Source organism: Miniopterus natalensis, chromosome 16, assembly GCF_054644295.1.
Source record: "Miniopterus natalensis isolate mMinNat1 chromosome 16, mMinNat1.hap1, whole genome shotgun sequence".
NCBI classification, from domain to species: domain Eukaryota; kingdom Metazoa; phylum Chordata; class Mammalia; order Chiroptera; family Miniopteridae; genus Miniopterus; species Miniopterus natalensis.
In genome coordinates, this window is record NC_142096.1 from 43,678,943 (window position 1) to 43,702,277 (window position 23,335).

General features: G+C 58.1%; 2 protein-coding genes across 5 annotated transcripts; both read right to left on the reverse strand.

Moving 5' to 3' along the window:
- Positions 1-184: 184 nt before the first annotated feature.
- On the reverse strand, positions 185-12,652 carry PUF60 (poly(U) binding splicing factor 60). 4 transcript variants are annotated; one of them, XM_016222035.2, is made up of 12 exons: positions 12,469-12,652; positions 7,690-7,773; positions 5,406-5,501; positions 5,211-5,300; positions 4,344-4,394; positions 2,183-2,344; positions 2,018-2,110; positions 1,662-1,875; positions 1,386-1,576; positions 1,112-1,247; positions 698-933; positions 185-612 (listed from the first exon to the last, which is right to left on the reverse strand). In XM_016222035.2, exons 1-12 carry the CDS (start codon positions 12,490-12,492, stop codon positions 313-315), a joined length of 1,677 nt encoding a protein of 558 aa, XP_016077521.1. In that variant the 5' UTR covers positions 12,493-12,652; the 3' UTR covers positions 185-312. The 4 variants fall into 4 exon arrangements, with proteins under 4 accessions (XP_016077521.1, XP_016077522.1, XP_016077523.1 ...); XM_016222036.2 differs by lacking the exon at positions 4,344-4,394 and having other exon boundaries at positions 12,469-12,651; XM_016222037.2 differs by lacking the exon at positions 7,690-7,773 and having other exon boundaries at positions 12,469-12,586.
- A 2,657-nt stretch (positions 12,653-15,309) lies between these two features.
- On the reverse strand, positions 15,310-22,661 carry NRBP2 (nuclear receptor binding protein 2). Its single transcript, XM_087825537.1, has 18 exons — positions 22,518-22,661; positions 22,019-22,141; positions 21,842-21,943; positions 21,655-21,744; positions 21,418-21,458; positions 21,243-21,337; positions 21,110-21,133; positions 20,956-21,039; positions 20,832-20,887; positions 20,641-20,736; positions 19,289-19,421; positions 19,073-19,175; positions 18,904-18,954; positions 18,694-18,829; positions 17,726-17,779; positions 17,568-17,631; positions 17,405-17,460; positions 15,310-17,322 (listed from the first exon to the last, which is right to left on the reverse strand). The coding sequence occupies exons 1-18, from the start codon at positions 22,644-22,646 to the stop codon at positions 17,257-17,259; spliced, it is 1,503 nt and encodes a 500-aa protein (XP_087681663.1). The 5' UTR covers positions 22,647-22,661; the 3' UTR covers positions 15,310-17,256.
- Positions 22,662-23,335: the final 674 nt, after the last annotated feature.

Sequence of the window (23,335 nt, forward strand, 5' to 3'; positions counted from 1 at the left end):
CTCACCTGGACCCTCCCCCGGCGTTGGCCCGGTGACCACGCGATCCAGCCCACCGCCCCTCTTTTCATGAGCTCAGTTACCGCCCTCCTCCCCCTCATTTATGGGGCAGCCCAATGGGGCTTGCCCTGCCCTCTCCCGTCCCCCATCAACCCAGGCTGGGCCTGGGAGCCAGTAAGCACAGGACCACTGTCACACAGGGCCTTCAGGGCCAGCAGCATCTGCACATTTATGGGCACGGGGCAGCTGGGCCCAAGACACTATAAAACCCAGAGGAAACAAGAGCAAGTGCAAGTCCGGGGAGCGGGGCCAAGGTCACGCGGAGAGGTCACTGTTATCAAAACGCTCCTGGTCATACACTTCAGCCACAACCTTGCGGCCAGCGAACCAGCGCCCATTGAGGGCCTGGATGGCCTTGTGAGTCTCGGAGGCCATGGAAAACTCCACAAAGATCTTGACGATAATCTCTGCATCCTCCTCCTCGCCCTGCTTCTCCTGGTAGATGATGACACGGTTGACAGCACCAAACTTGCCACACTCCTCGGTCACCTCCCCCTCCAAATCGTCGTCGATGTCCTTGGGGTCCACCATGTTGCGCAGAACCATCACTGTGGACTGTGTGTGTTGGGGGGATGACAGCTGAGTGCTGTGGCTGCTGAACCACCCCACCCCCATCCACCCCATCCACCTGGCCACCCACCTCCTGCTTGCGGAGCAGCTTCTGCATGACCATGTGGCGGGCGCTGCTGCCTGAGATGCTCATGTGCTCCTGCTCACTCAGCATCTCTGGCCGCTCGGACTCGGGAAACAGTTCCTCCTCCTCCTTCTCCTTCTTGGGCTCCAGGAGACCCAGCGTCGGAGGGCTGGCGAGGATGGGGTTCACCACTCCCACAGAGGGGATGGTGACTGGAATGGGAGGCCGGGCTGGGGTCACACCTGCAGCAAACACACCAGGTCCAGTAGTCACTCCCCCTACCTCTGTCCTTCTCAGAAAGGAGCACGGCACCACTCAACCATGGCTTGCCGGCCCTGGGTGCAGAGGGTTATGCCTGGAAGCAGTGAGCACAGAGGAGGGGCAAGGGAAGGAGGGAAGCCTTGACCCACCCAGGCTCACCTGTGATGACTCCAGGGGCCTGAGCAGCCATGACAGCCTGGGGCAAAGCCCCCAGGGGCTGGGCCAGAGTCAGTGCAGGGGACACCAGTCCAGGCGTGGCAAGGGTACCCAGCACCGCTGCTCCGGCCACTGCTTCCTGCAACCCAAAAGGCAACCATACTTAGTCCCCAGTCTGGCTGCCTCCACTCAATACCACCCAGCCAGCCAGTCAGTCCGCAAAGCACTGGGGGCCTATTGCCCAGGACTGAACCCATACAACTGCACTAACCCTCACCTGAGCCGTAATCTTGGCTGTGGCTGCAGCTGCGGCTACAGCAGCAGCTGGCGGGAGGCCTCCAGGTGTGGCAGGTGTAAGCAGGGGCATGGGGGGTGTGACAGCCTTGCCCACCCGTAAATACTGGCCACCCAGGTCAAAGAGGTTCATGGAAGACACGGCATCTTGAGACGACTGGGCCTTCTCATACTCTGCAGGGCAGGAGCAGCAATGAGGGCCAGCCACAGTGTGGGGTGGGCCCCAGCCCAGGCCCTGCCTCAGCCTCCCCAAGCTCACCAATGAAACCATAGCCCTTGTGCTTGCCAGTCGTAGGGTCCCGGGCCAGTGTGCAAGATTTGATCTTGCCAAAGGCCTCAAACACGCTCTTGATGTCATCATCTGAGAGGTCCTGGTGCACAGAAGCCACATAGATTCGGTTGAAAGCACGTGCCTCTTCTGCCAGCTGGTCTATGATGGGCTGGGCCTGCCCTATGTTGCTGGGCCTGCCCACCTAGGGGAAAGGCAGGGGACGAAGAACCCCCCGTCAGCCCAGGCTTGGCCACTTCAGGCTTCTGGAGGGTAATTGCATCTCCTGGGTGACTGGACAGAGCACTTCATGCACCAGCCCCAGGGCCCACCTCCCTGGCCCTCACCTTGATGTTCCTGCCACCCAACATCACGGAGTTCATCTGCTCCAAGGCCAGCTGCGCAGCTTCTGGGACCTCGTACTCCACAAAGGCAAAGCCCTGGACACAGGATGTGCCATTAGGCCCAGAGAGCCCAGGGTGGGGCGTGGGGAGGAACAGAACAAATCTCACCTTGTGCTTCATAGTGACAGAGTCCCAGGACATGTCAATGCTCTTTATGGGCCCAAAGGGGGCAAAGGCCTGGCGAATGGTGTCCTCACCCAGCTCATAGTAGATAGAACCCACGTAGACCCGGCACATGATGGCCAGTGCCCGCTGCCGCTGAGCTGCCATCTGGAGCAGGACACAAGGGGAGAGAGTGCCACTGGCTTGTGACGGGGTGGCAAGAGGCTAGGCAGCCCACACCCCTCCTTGCCCACCCACTCAGCAGCATGGTGCAGGCTCAGCCCCTGCAGACAGGGTGGTGAGGGTCAGCAGGACCCTACCCCCAGGAAGGAAGACCAGGCCCAAAGGCAGGACACAGGCGCACCCTGGCCCACCCAGGTCCTGGGCAGACCAGCAGCAAAGCTGACAGGTGGTCAGGAGGCAGGGCTGTGTGCCCTCCCACCAAGCCCACCCCTCCAATCTGGAGGCCAGGAATCCTGGGCTGGGCTATCCTCCAAGGGTCCTGACCAAGTGTTCTGACAGAAGAGGGAAGGGGGTGCCATCCAAGCTGGAGGGACCCACTGGTGTGGAGGCAAGAGGAGGAGAGAAGACAGGGCGCCCAGAAGAGACCCCCAGGGAGGTCAGGAGCCCAGATGGGGAGAAAATGAAGAATAGCTACTTGTGAGGGCCAGCTCAAGTGGGGGCTCAGTGATCTACAAGATCCCCATGCCTTGAACCCCTCACAAAAAAAGAGCTGCCTGGAACCCACACCCGCAACCCAGAAGGCCTGGCCCCAGGAGCATCAGGAGGTGACAGGCCCGACAGGCCCAGGGCAGACACTACCTCTGCACTGGGGCAAGTTTGGCCATTTTGCTTAGCGACCACCCCATGCCCTCAGGGAAGGGGTTCCCATCCCTGCCACCTCACACGCAATGTGCCAGGTAGGGGGGGATGCCCAGAGCCACACAGGGTGGGCCACCGGGAGGAGCTGGGCCCTGAGTAAGAGACCATGGCCAAGGGCAGGCAAAGATGATGGGGTTCTGGTTCTACCTTCTCCACCAACAGGGGCTCCCCTCACCCTCACAAAAGTCCCCACAACCAGAGGACCATTTCCTTTAGAGACCAGGTAGCTTGGTATAGGCCGAGCCTCCCCTCCCTAAAAGAGGGACCTAAATAAAGGTCGGCAGTTCCCCCAAAGTAGGAATTCCCCCAAAATGGGACACCCTCCTCAAACTAGGCTCCCAACAAATAAGCCTCAGGTTCCCTGTTGAGACCAAGGACCCCAAAGGTGGAACCATGTCCCCTCTCACACTAGGCACCTGAGACATGAAACCAACTGTCACTCAGGTCAAAGTTTCCCAAGATACAAGCACGTCTCCTCTTCAGTGGGAGCTCCCCAACAGCAGGTGGGCTGAAAGAGCTCTCTCCCTGACGTTTCCCCACAGAGATGCTTCCCAGAGAGGATACTCGGTCTGTCTGGCCCCTGAGGACAGGACCTTGTCTACTCTGTGAGAGCAGCATGCCCAGGGATGGCCCCCAGAGAAAGGGCCATGTTCCCAGAGGGGTCCCTGGCCTCTTCAGCCTGTCTCTGGGGAATGAAGGGGTATCCCCTTCCCAGACTCCTCTGCCCATGGCAGCCAAGGCCATGGCTACCACCTCCTCCCTGTCTGCATGGCCTCTACCCCTTGCTCACAGCTAGGCCCAAGGCCCAAGTTCTTGCCCTTCCCTCTCTCGCTTGCTCGGGTCCCCCCAGCCCCCACCCTGTCCATCCATCCTCCCTCCAGGGTCTGATGGGGCCATGAGTTAGGACCCTTCTCTCCTCAGGGCCTGACCCCAATCCAGGAGCCCAGGCAGCCTGGAGACTGGCGGAACTGGAGGCCTGGGTGGTGAGCCCCGTGTGTGCAGGTGACACGGGTACAGGTGGGCCAGGCAAGGGCAGCTACCCTCCTGGCCGGCTGCCCTCCGCAGTTACCTGACCCTCAGAGCAGATGGAGGCCTCCCCGGGGCGGTCCCGGGTGGGTGCCCGCCCACACCACTGGCCCCGCCACGCCTGGCGCTCTGCTGCGCTCCTCCGAGCTGGCGGGCAGGGCCGGCTCGGGGAGCAAGGTCCCCAGCACGCGGCTGCACTGCCCCCCTCTAGCCCTGACTAAGGACATGAGCCCCGGAAGAAGTGAGCATTTCTATTGACCGATTGCAAAGGTGAGAGAGGATCTCCAAAGCCCATTGTCACTGCTGCCATCTGAAAGACAGTAAAGACAGAGTTCAGTCTGTTGGAGCCGAGCAGTCTCCCGCTCTTGTCACACCTCACGCAGACAGCAGCAAGGCCCGGAGTCCCCGCCCTGCCAAGAGGCCCGCCTGCCTTCCCACATGGCTGGCCAGTGGCGGCACCTGCCCAGAGGGGGGCTCAGAGCCCCAGGTGCCCCGCCCCTCAGCCTGGCTGGCAGGGGCAGAAGGGAGAGGGGAGCGAGAGGAGGGGCACACATGAGCACAGGGAACAGCCGGGGCATCACTTGGCAGTGTGAATGTCTGGGGCTGGGCAGGGGCTCAAGGCCCAGGCACCTGTCAGCCTTGCCTGGCCTCACTGAAACTTCTGGCCACAGGTCTAAAACAGGGCCCTATGGAGGCGCCCCCCGCCGGTCCTCTTAGTCCTGGGCCCCAGCCCAGGTGGTCTGGACTCACTGCAGGGGTGGGAACCTGACCGCTCTTATCCGAGGCCACGGGGGCTGGGAGGAACGCCCCTGCATGCTGCACCATCAGCTGTGCAGCCAGGGACACAGGCGCAGGGGCCACCTGAGGCAACAGTCTGAAGTCCAAGAAGAGGAGCTGGCTTGGGAGCGGGCAGAGCTACAGAGAAGGGGTGGGGAGGGGCCGTGGGTGCTCAACAGGCAGATAAGGCTGGGTTACTCGTGCCTCAGGGAGGAACCCAGGCGTCCCAAGAAGGAGTCCTTGAGAAACCGAGAACCACAACACCTGGTGGGGATGGCCGCAGGCGCAGGAGGAGGAAAAGAAGGAAGAGGTGGTGGGGAGAGGTGTCGAGGGCAGGCCGGCGGCTCACCTGCAGGTTGGTAAGCTGCTGCTGCTGGTGTGCGATGGTCTGCTTCACTAGCACACTCTTGATGCTCTGTTCCATGGCGTACTTCTTGGCCTGCGAGAGAAGGAGCACTGGGGGGACTGGCCTGTGGGGAAATGGGCCTTCTTCCACACCAACTGGCTCCCCATGCCCACAGTGCCCTGGGAGGTACACTCTCACCTTCTGGAGGGCCTCCTGCTGCTCAGGCGTCAGGGGAGGCAGTCCCAGCTTTGTGGCTGTGCTCTGCCCATTCTCCATCTTGATGGAGTCTGTCCCCTAGTGGCGGGGAGCAGGAAATCATTAAGAACAAGCTCAAGACCTCCTTCCTTCAAGTGGAGCCAGGAAGCCCACCCACCTGTCTCCCCCAACAACTACATATGGCCTCTAGCCCATTCCCAGGATAGACAGGTCACAGCACAGATTTGCCTGTATGGCCTAGACGCAGGTCTCTCCCAGGACCCACCGTCAGGACATACACTGAGGCAGGCTGGTCCCTTGGGGGCCCTGGACCAACCTGGAGCAGCTGCCAAACCCAGGTCACAATGGCCTTCTTAGGAGCCATCAAGACAGGTGGCAAATAGTGGGAGGAGCCCAGCCCTTGTGGCCAGCCTGACTCCAGAACTTCCATCCCATGCCATGCAAGAAGAGCGTGGCCCTGGCTGTACTCCAAGGCAAGGGGAGGGGTCAGGGCTCTGGATGGTCCATGGCTCCTCACAACAACTGCCACTTGGTCAGACTCAGCTCCCCTGCTGGGTAGGAGTTCTAGGGACCACTGAAGGAGCATGTATGGGAAGGGCCACCACCCTTGTGCAGTGCTCCACCCCCCACTCCTGCATGCTATGCACACTGCCCAGAGGGCCAGATGTTCTCCCAGGCCACACAGCCCCGAGCAGGGCTCTAGCCCCTCTGCCAAACTCCTCCCTGTGTTTAGACCGCTGTGAGAAGCCAGGAGCAGACCAGCCATGGAGGGACAGAAGGATGAGATACCCAATAGCACCCTTGCCAGGTGAACACAGGACCCAGGAGATGCTTCGGAAGAAGGCAGGCATAGCCCACTGCAGACCAGAGCAAATCATACTAGGATTATTTTTATATTCCTCTATCAAAATTAATTTCTAAGCTGTTTGCAAAGAGAACACAGCCATGTAAGCAGGAGTACAGCCACCAGATCAAGGAGAGTGTGGGTGTCTTAGAGCACGCCTGCCTGCCCACCAACTCGGGGGCCTGGGGCTACCCAGCAACTGCAAGGAGAGACCACTGCTGGCTCCTCCAGAGGGGCACGTTCTGTAACCCCCAGCATGCAGCCTTGGGAGAGACGGCAGAGAAGAGAGGCAGGTCCCCAGCACAGGAGTGACGATCAAGGACAGAGGTATAAAGGAGTCAGGAAGGGGCCAACTGAGCCAAACCCCAGAACTACCATCCTGACCAGCACAGGGTGAAAGGGCAGGAGGTTCCTCCCCTGGCAACTCAGTCTGGCCCCTGGGAGGCTTGTCCTCCCCAGTGGGAGAGAAGCCCCAAAAGCCAGGGGCTGCATGCTAGGGCAGGCTGTCACCATGGTCATCAATGCCAACCCCCTTTCAGCCCCTTAGAAACCTTTCAATCTCCTCTTTGTCTTGGTAAACAAAAGGCCCTTCTCCCACAACCAATGGCTGGCTCTACAGCCAGCCAGGGCTGGGGAGGGCTGGTTAGAGGGACTCCTGACCCCCTTGCCCATCAGTTGCAGCCCCCACAACTTCCCAGGATCCAGGCTGTATACCTCAGCCCTTCTCCGAGTGTGGGGGCGGGGAGGGGCAGAGGAGGGCCTAGCCCCACGAGTTACCCAAGGCTTCCTAGTTGAGGCCCCACTGAAACCCCCTGGAGGCAGGCACTACCATGGCGAAGCACAAAGAACCCTATTACCCAGCGACAACAGGCCCACTCCACCTCCCACAGGACACTGCCAAGGGCCAGGCGCCGGAGCAGGAAAAGATCTGCCCACACCCACCCTGAAGCCCAGAGTCCGCCTAGACCTGTGCTTTGACTTGCATGTTATTCTGCTTTGTTGTTTATTTAGAGATCCAAAATGGAAATATGTACTTCTGGCTCTTAACAATACCCTGCAAGCTCTGGAACAGCACACCAGCTCTTCTGCACAACACCAATGGCTCAGAGCTTGCCCGGCTAAGGTTCAGCTCCCACCTGACTGCTGTCACTACGAGCCTGGTGTCTGGAGACACGCAAAGCTGCAACCCACCACAGGAGCAGGGTGGATGCTAAGGGGAGAGACAGGGACAAGGAAGGTGTAGTCTGGCCTGAGGCTAGGTGGCAAGGGAGCAAGACAGGCGCCTCTGCTCAGAAGGCAGAGAAGAGTGCCTGGGGCTTCTCCTGCCTGGCCCTTGGCCAGTTCTTTCTGGGCCCAGGGACGGGCAGGCAGGCAGGCAGGTGGACAGGCGGGCCTGAGGACGAGGATGCTTAAGGTCAGTACCTGTGGCGGTTTCCATTTGTCTCCCGCTGCCACCACTGCCGCCGCTGCCGGCTCGGACCCCCCTCCTTGCTGGCCATTGACCTGCTGCAGGCAGGAAGGAGATGTTGTAACGAACAGTCACAAGACCCACCCACCCAGGCCCTCTTGTCTTCCTTAGCTAAGTAAGGGCTGAGCTCCCCACAACTAGCAAGGGAGGCTGGGCAGGGACACAGAAAGGGACTGGCTCTGGCCTGGCCCCTGAATATTTCTGACACTACTCCATTCCACCCTGTCCATTCCTCCAGCACACGTACAGCTGCCCAGGGCCCTGGCACAAGGGGCTGGCCTGATAGAAACCACAGCCGAATCTGGGGCAGCCCCCAGTTGGCAGCAAGTCCCCAGGAGGGGACAGACAGGGTAGAGAGCCAAGGAAATGCAACCTCTCTAGACCTGAGGGTCTAGAGTGGCCCTCTGGCCACGAAGCTTGGGTTCTAAAGATCAGTTCTTTTCTTCCCAGCAGAACAAGGATATACCTCTCTAGCACCCTGCACTCATGCCTGGGCTGGCCCATAGTTCAGCATCAGTCCCAATGCCTTCCACAGGCTCTGGCTAAGCCTAGGGCACAGGCCCCTCTTGAAGACATCTCCAAGGAAGGCTGCCCTCTGAATGGCAGAGCCAAACAGGTGGTCTGCACATGCAAGAGTTCCCCCAGCAGTCAAACTATCCAGGGCTGTCTAACTCCAAAGAGGGCAGCTGAGAGCTTGGTCATATCCCTAACCTACACCCAGAGGGGTCATGCAGCAGCACTGCCATGCAGAGTGATGGACGGAGCAGCTCCCCACATGGCTTAGCAGATGGTGGGACAAAGGCCAAAGTCAGAACACAGGCAACGTCATAGGGGTGGGGGCCTTGGTGGGAGGGCCCTGAGACCTACACCCCCTTCTCTGAAGCCACACAGCGAGAACCAGCTGGGTGAGAATGCACCCAGCTCCCAGCTCAAGGACAAGACCCACAGGGATAGCCCCGCTCACCCTTTCGAGCCCTATGCACAGACAACACCAGAGGCTGGAATGACTCAGCCAGAGCACGTCTCAGGCACTCTAGCCTCAAAGGAGGGACAGCAACACAAGCCTGGCTGCACTGAAGACATGGCCAGCAGGCACTGAACCTGTGGCTAACCCAGCCTTGCACCTTGCCTGAAGCCAATCTGAACTTGGCACCACTGCTACTGCAAAATGGTGCCCTAAGGAGTCTCAAAGGAGAGGGAAGTCCCTCTGACATAAGCCCACCCAGTGGGTGCACAGGAGCTGGACATAAGGTCAGAGTTGGACCTTGGCCCAAGTCCCTTGACAGCTCCCAGAGCAGAGGCTACCTCTAAAGGCCCATAGCAAGAGCTCACTTCAGCTCTGTGGAAGCAATCCAGCCCCTAGACCCTTGTCAACAGGGCCAACTGGAGGGCACATTTATAAATAACTTCCTGCTTTCCCAAATTACTGTAACAACTGACACAGGAACCAGGACAGGGCTAAGAGCAGAAGAGTCTCAGAAGAGCCTTTCCCAGGGCCACTATGCTGTACATCTGAAACTAATACAAAGTAAGTGTTGAATGTACACTGATTGAAACATGAAATTTAAAATAAAAAAATAGAACAAAAACAAAGCATCTCTGTACCAGTATAAATATATTTTTAGTAATCACAAATTAATGAATGTAGTCCTTGTGATTATAGTTTAACAAATAATATATGAATTATTTCATCATTGTATAGGTTTGTTAAAACTATGTATCTTAGGCCTGGCTGGGCAGCTCAGTTGGTTAGAGCGTTGTCCCAATGCACCAAGGTTGTAGGTTTCATTTCCGGTCAGGGCACATACAAGAAGCAACCAATGATGCATAAATAAGTGGAACAAGTTGATGGTTCTCTCTTTCTCTCTCCCTCCTTCCCTCTCTCTCTTCCCCCTACCCCCCCCCCCCCAAAATCAATTTAAAAAACACACACAACTAGGTATCTTACAAATAAACTTGAGTGTCAATGAGGCGGGGGGAAGATGAAAGAAAAGATTTCCCAGAAGTAGTCAGACCACCAGGGACTCTACTAGGATATCTTACCCTATCTAGCGCAGAAACTGAGCCTAGGGTTCTGGTATAAGCAGACACTGAGAGCCTGGAGGAAACCCCTGTATTGTCACAGCTAGTCACATACTGTTCTCCTCTGGCAATAAAATGGAGGGCTATGAAGTCATAGCCCCCCATTACCAGACAGTAGTGCTGCGAGGAGTGAGAAGGCCCCTCGGGAAGGCAGTGCAGTGCAGCGCCAGGATTATGGAACCCAAACTCCAGCCCTGCCATTGGTCAACAGCCCAGGTTAAAGAGGAATATTTCCACTGGAAAACCAGGAAAGTGAAGTAATTACTTAACGTTTCCAGGCCTCAGGCTCTGAATTCAGGCCTGTCTCTACATGTGAAGTACTTAAGGGAGTCCCTGGTCCAGTGTTGAAGCTCAGACAGCACCGCTGACTTCCCCTGTTCAGTCCCTCACCAGTGCCAAGCTGGGCACTGCAGATGCAGCAAAAACAGACAGGAGGCATGCCAACCAGCGCCACAGAGCATAACTGCAGCAGTTAAGGAGCACTGAGAAGAAAACCAAGGGCAGGGTGGAGAGGGATGGTAAGGCACTCTGTGTGGTGATATGCAGGCCAGGACCTATGGGAGAAAGCAACTGCCAGACAGAACCCAAGGATAATGGCTCCAAGTGGAGTGCCCTTGGCTGTTGCTGTTGGAGGAAGGGAAGAGAGAGTACTGAGTCAAAGGGGCACAATGCATCTGGAAGACCCAGTCCCCAGCTGGAAAGGGGCTGTGGCCTGCTTCTGCAGCCACCAGGGAGAAGGCACACCCGTGTAAGAAGAGGCACTTCTACATCTTCCTGTACTCTTCCCTCACCAGATCGCTGTTTGGCAAGTTCAGTGCCACTCTCCAATGCCTCACACGAGGGCCAAAGCCACAGCTTAGGACAGCAACCACAGTGGCTCAGCCTGCACAAACCACAAGACAAAGAACAGGACAGCAGGGAAACAGGCAACCTTTCTAGAAATCTGTCCATTCAAAAGACTAGAAGAGGAACATGTTAGACCACAGGCTGGACCTCACTCCCAGAGTCTGAGGCAGTAAGCCTGGGCCTTTACAGTTTATGTACACCTATTAACATATGCTAACCTCTTGAGAGGATTTGGATGGGCAATGAACACTCCTGTGGAAAAGCCCAGTGTACAGGGTTCACTTATTGCTCATGTCCACCTCAACAATGATACCAACTGTCTGGCACTGTGCCATGCCACAGCTGAGCTAAGGCCCAATTCACACTTCAGTCCCCATGAGCACAGGGTGCTGCTGACTCCAGCTTATAGGGCCCAACATGGCTGGGGCTTAGTGGTTACACTGCTCTGTGGATGGTCAGGGAGACAGGCACCCACTCTCACTGGTCTTCTCCTACACCTTCCCAAGAGTCTCCGGCCTTGCCTCAGCCTCCCTCTCCTTCACCATCCAACTCTGACTGCTGCCTAGGATAGTCATCAAGTCCTTAACCCTCACTGCTTTTCTAACTTTCCTTTCACGAATGTCATTTATTCCTGTGGCTTCAACATGAAGCAGGACAGGTTAAAGGGAGGACTACAGTTAGCTGCCCCGCCCCCCCCTCCGGGAGTCAGTCTCTGCGCCAGTGAGAGACAGGTCCAGCTCCCTCACTGGCAGCCTAAGTACACTTCCTGACCCTCAAATGTCTCCCCTGTCAGCTCAGCCTCTAGCCACCTGCAAAAGATGCCTTCTCAAACAGACCTCACCGCATCATCCTGGGTGTGGAATGGGGGAAGGGTGGCAGGTAAATAAAGAAACGAAGTGCCACTTCGAAGGGTGGAAGAGGGGAGTCAGATACATAAGCCAAGTGGGGAAGAGAAAGGGTCAAAGGGGACCTCATCATAGGTGTTGTGTGCATATAATTCCTGTCTACGCTAATCGTTCCATGAGGTTGAAAGGGAGGTGAGCACTGAGCAGGGCAAGGAAGGGTTTCTTCCACCAGGCACTCACACCACCTCGAGCATGGCTCCCTTGCATGCTGGGTGGGAACTGGTCTCTGGTGCCCACCAGACCCCCAACACTGACCCACTGTGCCCCCAAATCCTCGCACAACGTTTGGGACAAAGTGATTACGAAAGAACACGTCCTTCCCTTCCTGAGTGGGAATGACAGGACAAAATGTCTGTTAGCATGTGCCCAGTTCCCCGCAGAGCATCAGCGGAGAGCAGGTTCACAGCTCTGGATGCAAGGAGCCAAGGCCACCCTTCCCACGGGGCCTGATCCCGCCCGGCAGTCCCCTTCACGCAGGCGGGAGGAGAAACGCCACCAATTCCAGGTACCCCGCCTTCCAGTCGGGGCCACAGGCGCACGCCATCGGCAGAGGGAAACACCGGCGGCCTAACTCTGCCCCGCGGCTGCAGCTCGCCAAGGCCTGGCGGGCGCCTGGCGAAGGGGCCGGGCTCGGTGCGGCTCCCACTACACGCTCCGGACCTTCGCCCGGTGGGCCCTTACGCGCCCGCCGCCGGAAGCAACAGTCCGCGGGCAGGAAGCTGCGGCCTCGGCCCGGCCCCCGCCTCGCGCCCGCTCCGCCCCCGCCTCAGGCGACCTAGGGCCACGCGGGCCCGCGAGCAACCGCCGCGTCCCCAGGGGGGCCCTCGGCGCCTCGGCCAGACGGACGAGCCGCTCCCGTCACATGAGCTGAGTCCTGCGGTCAACCAGGAGCTAACTTACGAGAGCTATAGTCGCCGTCGCCATCTTGCGTCCGTCGCGGCCGCCGCGCGCGCCACACGCTCCGGCTCCCTGCGCGGTCTCGCGCGATATAGGTGCTGGCGGAGGCCTCCGAGGGAAGACGGAACTATCGCGATAAAAGGCCCTTTCAACAGAGAAGTGGAAGGAGAAAGGAGCGCGCTTCCGGAGCAGGACAGGCCGGACGGAAGGGGCGGGCCCGATAGACGGGGCGGGGCCAGGGCCGGAGGGGCGGGCGCGCGCCGCGGGCCGAGGCCTCTCCGTCTGTCCAATCAGAGCCCGCTGCTGCGTTTCTCTGCCTCCTTGGCAGCACTTAGGTGCTGTCTCCCCGTCGCACCCGAGAGCGGGACGGAGGTCGGCCTGGCTCCCTCCAGGTCTGAAGGAGTCGCATCCGCCCAGACGGTCGAGAGAGGTGACAAAGTCGCCGTATTTCGTCCTAATGCATCCTAACATTTCTGAAGTCAGGGTGCGCCTACCAGTGGGTGGTATGTCCTCATTTAATGGAAAAGGTTTTCTCTTTCCTAGTGACTCATAAACGGTGGCGTTGTAAGCCCAGTGACGCACAGGCGGGAGAAGTGCAACCCACCGGAAGGGTATGTCCCCAGACTCCCTTAGTCCCTCAACGAATTCTTAAAGGCTCAAGGTGCCTTTCCCTGGCTTGGAGCTGTCCTGGACTTTTGCCACTTGGGGCACCCAGTAAGCTCGGGCCCCGAGGTTGTCAGCCCCGCAGCTTCAGCCTTCCTGAAGCAACCAAGTGTCTTCCCCAACTAGGCAGGTCTCTTCTCAACCCCGGGAGAGCTTAAAATGAAATATACACATGGCTAGTTAAACATGGCAGAATATTTTCCTCATTTTCCTCCCCTCTAAAATGATGGGGAAAGGATTCTATAAACGCAAAAACCCATGATGACAGGGAGGTGGAATATTGCAGGGCTGGAGGAAGGTGGACAGTGAAAGTGGTTTTAGCAGACTATAGCTGTGTCATGCATGAAAGTGCAGTTGGTAAAGGAGGAGACCCCAGACCCCAGACCTCTCTCCCTCTGGACAGTGGCAGGGAGGTGAGCTCTGGCAGAGCTCTGAGGACTGGCCATTGGGGCAGGTCCTGCTGTGAAAGTTGGGGAGTGAGACTCCTGCCCTTTCCACCATGTGCCACTAGGATCCTCAGAGAGGAGAGTTCCTCTGCATCAGCTCCTAGCTCGGAAGAAGACAGACAGCTGTGTGTGGGGGGGTGCTCAAGAGATTGGCCTAGATTGGCTAGATCCGTGGTCTCGGGCAACAAGCCCCACTGCTAAGAACGTCTCACTCTTAAATGGAAAGAGGAAAAAGACAAAGGAAAAGTGTCTCCGAAGGAACAGAGACAGTAAGGCAAGAAGGAAAACTACAATTAGAGCCTCAGAGACACTGAAGAGGGTGTTGCATTCAAAAACAAGAGGCTCTAAAGAAAGAACATTCAGCAAACGAAAGAGCTTACAAATGAAAAATATGAGAGGAAAACAATTCAATAGAAGGGTTGAAAGATAAAGCTGAAACCTTCCAGAATGTATAACAACAAAACTAGATAGCTAGAAAACAGAAATTGTAATCATCATGCTAGTCAGTACTGTCCAGAGCTTAGACTAAGCCAGACATCTCAGGCCTCCGTAATGGAGGGGATGGCTGAAGGGGTGGGTGGCTGAGGTTCGTTCGCCTCCACCATGGGGGGCGGGGGACATAAGCAGCCACACCCATGCTCTAGTGGCAGCTTCCCCTGTGAAACTGGTATGTAATATGGCACTCAGTGTGGTCATGGCTGAACACTGTTCTCATGACACACCTCACCTCGTGTGATCCTCACAACACACCATGGAGTGGGTGCTATTATCCCCATTTTCACAGATGACAAAATGGAGGCACAGACCAGTATCACATAGCAGGAAGCAGCAGAATGGCTCCAGAGCCTGGGCCCTTGACCATCACACATTGTGCCTCTCAAAAGACAAGTCCAACATCTAAATGACAAGTTACAGAAACTAAGGAGAGGGGTAAATCCACAAATAAACAAGTAAAAAAAAAAATTTAGAACCAAAGGGTTGGGATCTCTGGACAACAGATGGAAGAGGTCTACATCAAGACATGTTGCTGAGAATTTTCAAAGCACTGGGGCAAAGAGAAAATCCAGAGAGTGAGAGCTGGGGGCGGGGGAGAATGAGTAGACCATTTCTTGGGAAGTAATGGCTCTCAACTTAGCTAAACTATTGTATCTGGGCACACTGACAAGCAGATGTGAGTTCAATAAGAACAAACATGCAAAGTTCCCACGACTTTCCATGCATCCTCTCCCAAGAAACTTGGAGTATGTTCTTCCTCTAACAGGGCCAACAAGAGAAGGGGAAAGCATGAGATCCAGAGACCAGCAGAAGATGAAACTGAGCAGTCATTTATGCAATGAATCCCCCAAATTGAGAAGTTTCTCCCTTCTGCAGAAGAATGTAAGGATGAATTGAGACATGTATAGAAAACTAAGTAAACAAACAAAAAGGACAATTATTAACTCCAGGGAAAATAGAAAGTTGTGCAAGAAAGCAAATATAATCCTTGGACACTTTGTTCTTTGCTAAGACCTGTGGTAACGAAGCTGTAATAATACTCATCACTCTGAGATGATACTGGGTCAGAGGATTGAGGCCAGTGACCCACCTCCCTTACCGAGAGGATACCAGCAGGGGACACCTAATGTAAAACATACAATAAAAAGCAATGAAAGCATGTGTGGCCTTGTGAAACATGGGTTTTAAATGACTGAAGAAACAGCTAAGAGTGAATTTGGAAAGGATCAGGGTTAGAGACTACATTTGTTGTTTATTTATTATTTGCCTAAAAAAAATTCTACTTTTTAAAATAATATGCATTTGATAAAATTTAAAATGAAAACCTCAACATAAATGAAGCAATGGTAGTATGGAGAGTTCTGAGTCCAGTTTAATCGCTGGTACAAACTGTTACTCATTTGACATCAAACTGTGTAAGACAATGTGAATCAGACAGCTTAGCATCAGGATTTCCAACTAGGCATGTAAATTATTTTAAATTTGTAATTTTAGGCTGAAAGGTATGAGAATTTGAATAATATTGTAGAGTGTTGAAATGTTTAAGATAACTTAAGATTCACTATTTGCATTTAATTTATTTCCTATGCCTTGGTAAATTTTTGTCTTGGGATTTGTTTAGGGTCATGCGGTAGGTGAAATACTGACACTCCACCCCCCAAAGATGTCCATGCCCTAATCCCCAGAACCTGTGAAGGTTACTGTCCATGGCAAAAGGACCTTGAGATGGGGAGACTATCATGGATTGCCCAGGTGGACTCAACCTAATTATCTGAAGCTCTTCTGGCTGCAGAAAACCAGACAGGTGGTTCATGAGAAAGACTTAACCTGATGTTACTGGCTTTCAAGATGGAGGATGGGGCCATGAGCCAAGGAATGTGGCAGCCTCTAGAAACTGAGAATGGCTTTCAGTTTACAGCAGGCCAAAAATGGGGACCTCGGCCCTACCACTGCAAGTAAATGAATTCCTGCCCAGCGCCCAGGGCCATGCCATGCCTGACACCACAAGCCAAACACCAACCTAAAGGAGCAGGAACTGGATCCTCCCCTAGAACCTCCAGAAAGAAATGCGGCTGGCTAACACCCTGATTTTAGTCTGGCGAGACCTGGGCCAGACTTCTCACCTATAGAACCATAATAAATTGGGTGGTTTTGAGAGACTAAGTTTGTGGTAAATTCTTGTAGCAGTAATAAGCAACTGATATAGTGGTGAGCTTCCGTGGTTTGGCATTTGAAATGCTTTAAAGAATACCAAATACACTAAATTTACACATGCATTTAAAAATGTTCAAGAGTGTTTACATTTGAAAAGGGAGGGGAGGTGGTCCAAGAGAACCAAGAGCCCAGGGTAATAGGGGGTGGTAGGCAGAACCCAGGGAGGCAGCTGCCATGGGAGGAGGTGAGGGCAGTCACTGGGAGATGGTGAGTTTGGAGGAAGCGCAGTGAGGTGCAGGGAGGAAATCTGACATGACCCCTCCGGGCCAGGGAAGGTGGGAGAAAAAAGAGCCCTTTGGAGGGGGGTGCAGGAGCCAGAAAAATGTCAGCAGAAGGGGTGGCGGGGCGGTCCCAACCTCAGAGCAGTGCAAAATCAGAGAGGGACTCTAGCGCAGGTCTTCATTGGACATTGGATGGAGGTGCAAGAACCACATGGTGCTGGGAACTGGGGTGTCTTGGAGTGTCTCTGCCGTGTTCTTTTCCCACCAGGTCACAGTCCTCCTTAGCACCCAGCACCCTGCCTGATGCCTGCAGGTGCTTGACCATTGACTTAAGGTGAGGGTTCCTTGTGTGAGTCTGTGGTACTCCCAAACGATGGCTCCCTGAAGGGGAACCTCCCCCATTTGGTGGGCTCAGGCACTGACCAGACAGCTTGGAGGGTGGGGTAAGGATCTTGGACAGCAAATGGAGGATATGGGAAAGAATGGTGAGTTGTGGAGGCAGGCTGGGTGAGGCAATCCTGGTCCTAAGCATGTGTATGGCCTAGTCACAGCCCCCCATTGGTGGACTCCCTTGTGGGCCCAATCCCAATGCCCTCACCCCAGCCAGGGCCTCTCAGCAGCTGTGCAAGGCAGAAGGAGGTTCCTCACTAGCAGGCTGTGGTCCTCAGCCCCCAGGCACACAGGCAGAAGGCAGCCCCTGGTCTCCAGACCCTCGGTGCCTGGCTTTCACATGTGGTCCACCAGGTGCCCTGTCACTGAGCTCCCCGGTACTTGAGGAAGGCGCTCTCCAGGAAGGCAGCCAGCTTAGTTCGGTCCTCCTGCAGGGTGGGAGGTTGACATGGGGGATGGGCCACGGCCCACCCTTCCCCCTCCCAACCAGGCTAGGCCCTGCCTGCACACCTCGTGGACAAAGCCATAGTGCACGAGCTCCGCTGCGAGGTCCTGGGCGCTGTCAGCTATGGCAGGGGCACGGGCGGGGACGTGGGGGGCAAGGCGTGAGGCCACCACGCCCCCTGTGCCCACCCCGGCCCAGGGTCCCCATCCAGGTCCCTGCCCAGCCTACTTGGGAGCAGGTCGTAAGTGAGCTGCCGGTGCAGCCGGTCCTCCAACACCAGAAGCAGAGTGAGCTGGGGAGGCGGGAGGGCAAGGTCAGCTCTGCCCTGCCCCTGCCCCGCCCCTCCCCCACCCCTGCTCCGTTCGCCAGCCTGGGGCCCTGCTCACATGCCAGCGAGCCTTGTCCTCGCTTCTCTCCAGGTTACACTGCATCTGGATCACCTAGGGGTGGTGGGAGCTCAAGGTCACCCAAAAAGGCTCATACTCAGCAACTGAGGAGTAAGAGCAGATGCACCTCAAAGTGCCCAGAGGGACAGTTAGGATTGGAAAAGGGGAGCCTAGAAGGCACCTCTCACTGAAGGATGAGTAGGAGTTTTCACCGTGGAGAGAGCACCTGAACAAAGAGGGAGCTGTGGGAAGCAGGGGAAGGCAGAGGTCAGCAGAAGCACAGGATGCCAGCAGAACCAGGCCTCAGAGTTCCCGGGGGGGTGGGGTGAGGACCCCCAGGATCTCTGTGGGCAGCTTTGGCTGTTAGGACATGAATTCTGGCTGCAGTGTAGAGGGAAGCCAAGAGGAAGGACGCCAGGCAGGGGGGCTGGAGAAGTATCCAGGCAGGGAACAGAGGTGGCCCAGATCAGGGAGTGACCATGAAGATACACACAAGGGCAAAGCCAAGGCCTCTGGAACCTCTGGGTGTGGACATGGAAAGAGAGGCAGGGAGGGCCCTGGCCAGGAGGGAGATTTGCAGGAGGAGGGGTTGGGAAAACAATGTGGAGGGGGCAGGGGAGGCAGGGCTTGGAGGAGACACAAGGACACAAATGTCAGGGAGTTAACAAGCCAAGAGGGAGGATCAGAGAGGGTCGGGGGAGATGAGATTCACAGACAAAGGCTCTTGGAACAGGTGGGATCAGTGGGCAGCTTGTATGGAGATAGGCAGCAAGGGGTATTTGTAGGGAGCAAGGAGTCTCTGGGAAAGGGGTATCCCAGCTTCTCTTAACACCTCCCAACCTCCACAGAGGGAAGAGGCAGGACCTGGTTTCTGGCAGCCTTGAGGAGAGCTGGGCCGGGGGTCCTCAAAGCCCAGGCATGTGAAGGGCACCCTGCTGGGCAGTGGAAAGCAGGATGGGGGGGCTCACCTTTCTGGTCTCAGAGTCAAAGGGTTCTGGCGTGGGGGTCTTGGCCTTCTGGGCCTCCTCTGGGGGTGGGGCTAACACTCGGGGCAGCCCCAGGGGCCGAGCAGCAGCAAAGTTCATCAGTGGGTAGATCCCGTTTCTGGGGACACATCAGGATGGCTGGGGGCTCAAGCCTGGCAGGTGCCTGTTCCCCAACCTCATGCCAGCTCTCACCTGACATCCTCTAGGAATTTGTCCAGCTCCATGCAGGAGACCTCTGAGTACCTGGCAAGGGCATGAGAAGCACATGAGGGTGGGTGGCCAGCCTGCCCTGCCAGTGGGGCAGGACTAAGTGGGGGCTGGCCAGGTGGAAAAGGGAGGCTTCAGGGTCGTAGTTGCTCACCGCCACTGCAGGGGGGGCCGGGGGGGCCGGGCGATCTCTGCCAGGACTGCGTGCATGTCCATTGACTTGGTCTTCTCCTCCACCACGTTCTCAGGCATGAGGTCTGTAGGCCACAGGATCACTCAGGGTGGTGGACCCTGAGCCACAGGTCCTGCAGTGCTCCTTCTCATCCCAACCCCAGGCCCTTGACCCACCCCCAGGCCACCTGCCCCTCACACTGGTGCTGAATGAAGCAGTGAGCTGCCAAGAGCTTCAGCGAGTGCACCTCGAAGAGCACGCGGTGGAAGAGGAGGTTGTGGGCAGAGGGCCTGTGGGCCGGGTCTCGGGCCAGGCAGGAGAGGATGAACTCCTGGGGGGTGGAGAGAAGAGGCCGAGGTTCATGGAGTCTCTCTGCTCTGGCCCCAGTGTGAGGAGAGGAGGCCCTGAAGTCCCCAGACCACAGGGGTCCAACCCCCGTGGAACTTTCGTGCAGGAATGTGCATAGGGAAAGGCATCCTGCCAGCAGCCAGGACATGATCCTACAAATAGGACAGTCAGGCCCTGGGGCCAGAACTTCCCTCAATCCTCACAAATATCAGGGTGGCGGGGGAGGCACTGTCATCCCAATTCAAAGAGGAAGTCTGCACAGAGTGCCAGCAGGTCAGCCCAGGCCCCCAGAGGTCATGTGACCTTGCAGGAACCCACCTACCACAGCCCACCCCTCTTCTGGTTGCCTCAGCTGTGGGCCCAGCTCTGGAGATGACCTTGATGGGTCCCTGCCCCCCACCCCTATCCATGCCTTGCACCAGTCTGCCTCTCCTGTCTATTTTGGCTCCACCTCCCCACCAGCCCCATCCAGGCCCCATCACTTCCCTCTCCCATCCCCAGAGGCCATGTGGTTAAGCCAGATAGTTCCCAGACTCTGGCCAGAGAGGTTGTGGATGAAGCTTCTACATACACCCTTTGACAACCCCCCCTGCTGCCCACCATGCCTCCCCTCTGCCCCACAAGTTGGGGCCACATCACCTCTAGCCTGTCGCCTAAAGGCAAGGACATAGAGTCAGGCAAACCTGGTGCAAGCACTGGCTCTACTACTTACTCTAGAGCCTTGGGTAAAGTACTTAGCCTCTCTGAGCTTCAGTTTCTTTACCTATAAAATGGTCATCACAATAGTGCCCTCCCTCTATGTCTCTGGTTTCCCTGACATTAAGATGTGTCCACAGAGCAGGGGTGGGGAACATCATTATAAGGCCGAGAAATCTTTTGGTCTGGCCCTGCCAAGGCAACTGCAGGCAGGACTCGAAATTCAATAAACCTAAGAGCTTTTCTCATAGCTAATTTTTAAGTTGACAATTTTGTATGGCCCTAGAATGATGTTATAAATATTCAAATGGCCCTTGGCAGAAAAAAGGTTCTCCACCCCTGCCTTAGAGCCTTTAGACCTAAAACTCAACATGCACTCCAGGTAAGGCCCTCCTGGTAGGCGGGCACTTGTGTGACAGGGACTTCACATGCCTCAGTAGCACTGGCTCACTGCACCTCCAGGCCTGCCTGGAACATTTCAGGAGCCCTACCTGGAAGCTGCTTACCCGCATGTTGGGGTCACTCAGCGAGTGCCTGGCACCAGCGATGGCCTCCTCTGTGACCCGAGTGTCTCCATTGGCCTGGATCTCCAGCACAGCCATCTGGGGGCAGGGCCAGGTCAGGTGCCAGGAAAGGGTAGCACAGGTGAGACAGAGCAGGTACCTGGAAGGAGGCCAGGAGGCCATGGGGCCAGTACCTCCAGCGCACACATCCCGAAGGAGAAGATGTCCACGGCAGTGCGGTCAGCAACCTCTGAAAGAGGGACAGCGACTCAGGGCGCGGCGCGGGCGCGGGGCCGGGGCCGGGCCTCCTGGACTCACCGCCATACTCCGGGGGGAAGAAGTGCAGGTTCCGCAGTTCCTCCCGCTCTGCGCGGATGGGGCTTCGAAGGTCGTCCGGGAGCGCTAGGGCGAGCGCGGGGATGAGCCGGGCGGGCCTCTCCACCGCCCTCCATTCCCCAGGGTCCCCACGCACCGTTGGAAAAGATGCGGTGCCACACTGCACAGAAAACGGGGGAGGAAGAGCGGGGTCAACGGGATGGGGCGTCGGGCGTCCTCTGCCCGGGTCCGCGGGTCCCCAGCTCCGCCCCCGCCCCGCCCGCGCGCACCGGAGCCGATCTTGATGAGGCCGTTGTGCTGTATGAAGATGGTGTCGCTAGTCAGGTTCCCGTGTATGATGGGGGGGCTGCAGGCGTGCAGGAAACTGTGGGCGAGGGGGGAGAGGGCGGAGGGGTCGGGAGGCGCCGGGCCAGCGGGGCGGGCGTGCGGCCGGCGGGCGCTCACCTGAGCGCGGACAGGATCTGCGTGCACCAGCGCTTCCAGGCCTGGAGGCGGACGCGCTCCGTCGTGGGACCGGCAGGGAGAGGCGGCTGGGCCTGTGGTGTCCCCCGCCCCGCCCCCGGCCCCCCAGTCTCAACCCGGGTCCCGTCCCCGAAGCCGCCCAACGCCTCGCACCGTCTGTCCCGGATGGCACCCCGACCCCGTCCTGTCCTCGACGCCGCCCCTGCCCACTCCCCATACCCGGGCGTTCATGGCCTTGTGGTTCTTCTTGGTCTTTTTGAGGAACTGCTTGAGGCTGCCCGAGGACACGTACTCTGTGATGAAGATGACCTACGGGGCAGACAGGCTCTCAGGCCCCACCCCCGCGGGCGGGTGCCCAGGACGCCCACCTGCTGGTGCCCGCCAGCCCCGCTGAGCCTGGGCTCACCCGCGCGCGGGCCTCGGAGGCGTCCAGCCAGTACTTGTGCAGCTTCACGATGTTGGGGTGGTCAACCAGCACCAGCTGCTCAAACATGGTCTGGATCTTCTCCTGGGAGTGTGTGGGGGGAGCGCGGTCACGAGGCGGTCACGGGAGGTAGGGTGGCAGGGGCCCGGCGGGCCTCACCTCGTGCGCAGAGAAGGCCTTTCTGTCGCTGAAGTGCAACTCGTTCCACACCACCTCCACTCCCTCCTCCGTGTCCATGGCCAGGAAGGTGCTCTGGACCCCGGGCATGTTCCCCTGGTTCACCTGGCGGTGGTGGGGATGTGACTGTGCAGAGGCGTCACGGGAGGCAGTGGGGGCTTAATCTCTGCGCGTTCCCCTCCCGCGGGCGCCAACCTGCGATGGAGGCCCCGGCCCGCTGCGGGGAAGCTGAGCGCATCCAGAGGCTGGGCTGAGGGGATTCGGGGCTGTTTCAGGGGCGGAGGATGGTCCCCAGGGGCTAGTGGCTGGTTCCAGAGGCACGGGGACGTGGTCTTGCCAGACTGGCCTTGAGGGAACCAGAGTTCCTCACCAGGGCATGGGGGCCAGGCTAAGGGGATGCAAGAAGGGGGTCGCCCACTCGAGGCCGTGGAGAGGTTTCGGGTCTCCTGCTCGCCCAGCGGCCGCCCCCCATCGTGCCCACCTGCTCCCGCCGTTTCTGCCAGCGGCCGCACGGGCTTTCTTCCAGGATGTCGCTCTCGTCTTCGCTCTCCTCCTCCCGCTCCCGCTCCCGCTCCCGGCCCCGCCTGGGCGCCGGCTCGGGGGCCGCCATGGCTCGGCGCGCCCAGGCCACCGCCCAACGGCGATCCCCGCCGCCGCGGCCCCGCGCACAGAAGCCCAGCAGGGAGCCGAGCGGCCGCCGCCCGCAGCCACGACTCAGGCTCCGGGAACTGGGCGGCTCGGGCGCGCGGCCGGAGAGGTGGAGCTCGCCGCCCCTCGGAGCCGCCTCCCGGGACTGGAGCCCGAGCGCCGCTTCCCAGCCAAGGGCCGGCCCACGCACTGGCCCGAGGAGGCCCCGCCCCGGCGAGCCCCCACCCCCAGCCACGCCCGCCCCGGGCGCCGCCCTGCCCGCGTCCCGTCCGTCCCGGTTAAGGCCCGCCCCGCGACGCGCGTCCCGGGAGCCCCAGTCCTCCAGCCCCGCCCGCGGCAGCTCCGCCCCGCCTTAGGCCCCGCCCCGGCGAGCAAGGCCCCGCCCCGGTCAGGCAGCACCTATCAGCGCTTGCCCCCCGCAATCCTCCCCTGCCCGACACCGCCCGAGGCCCGGTCCCCGTAAGCCCCCGCCCCCTTCCGCCGGCTGGCCCGGGACCGAAGGGTGCGATTCCGGCCAAGGGCACGTACCGCGGCCCCAGCCCCAGTCCCGCGCCTGCTGGAGGCAACCGATCCATGCGTCTCTCTCACATTAAAAAAAATCCCGCCGGCCTCTCTCCTGCGGGTGCTCCGCCCCTCGGAGGCCAGCGCCCA

What these genes read in the sequence shown, in the direction of transcription:
- PUF60 (XM_016222035.2), bottom strand. Translation starts at nt 12,492, where the DNA reads ATGGCGACGGCGACTATAGCTCTC. An exon ending in AGCAGGAGGCCCTCCAGAAG is followed by an intron (nt 5,301 to 5,405) that starts GTGAGAGTGTAC and finishes CTTCTCTCGCAG; the next exon opens with GCCAAGAAGTACGCCATGGA. An exon ending in GGCCCCTGGAGTCATCACAG is followed by an intron (nt 934 to 1,111) that starts GTGAGCCTGGGT and finishes TGTTTGCTGCAG; the next exon opens with GTGTGACCCCAGCCCGGCCT.
- NRBP2 (XM_087825537.1), bottom strand. Translation starts at nt 22,646, where the DNA reads ATGGCGGCCCCCGAGCCGGCGCCCAGGCGGGGCCGGGAGCGGGAGCGG. An exon ending in ACAAGGCCATGAACGCCCGG is followed by an intron (nt 21,459 to 21,654) that starts GTATGGGGAGTG and finishes GTCCGCCTCCAG; the next exon opens with GCCTGGAAGCGCTGGTGCAC. An exon ending in AAATTCCTAGAGGATGTCAG is followed by an intron (nt 18,830 to 18,903) that starts GTGAGAGCTGGC and finishes ATGTGTCCCCAG; the next exon opens with AAACGGGATCTACCCACTGA.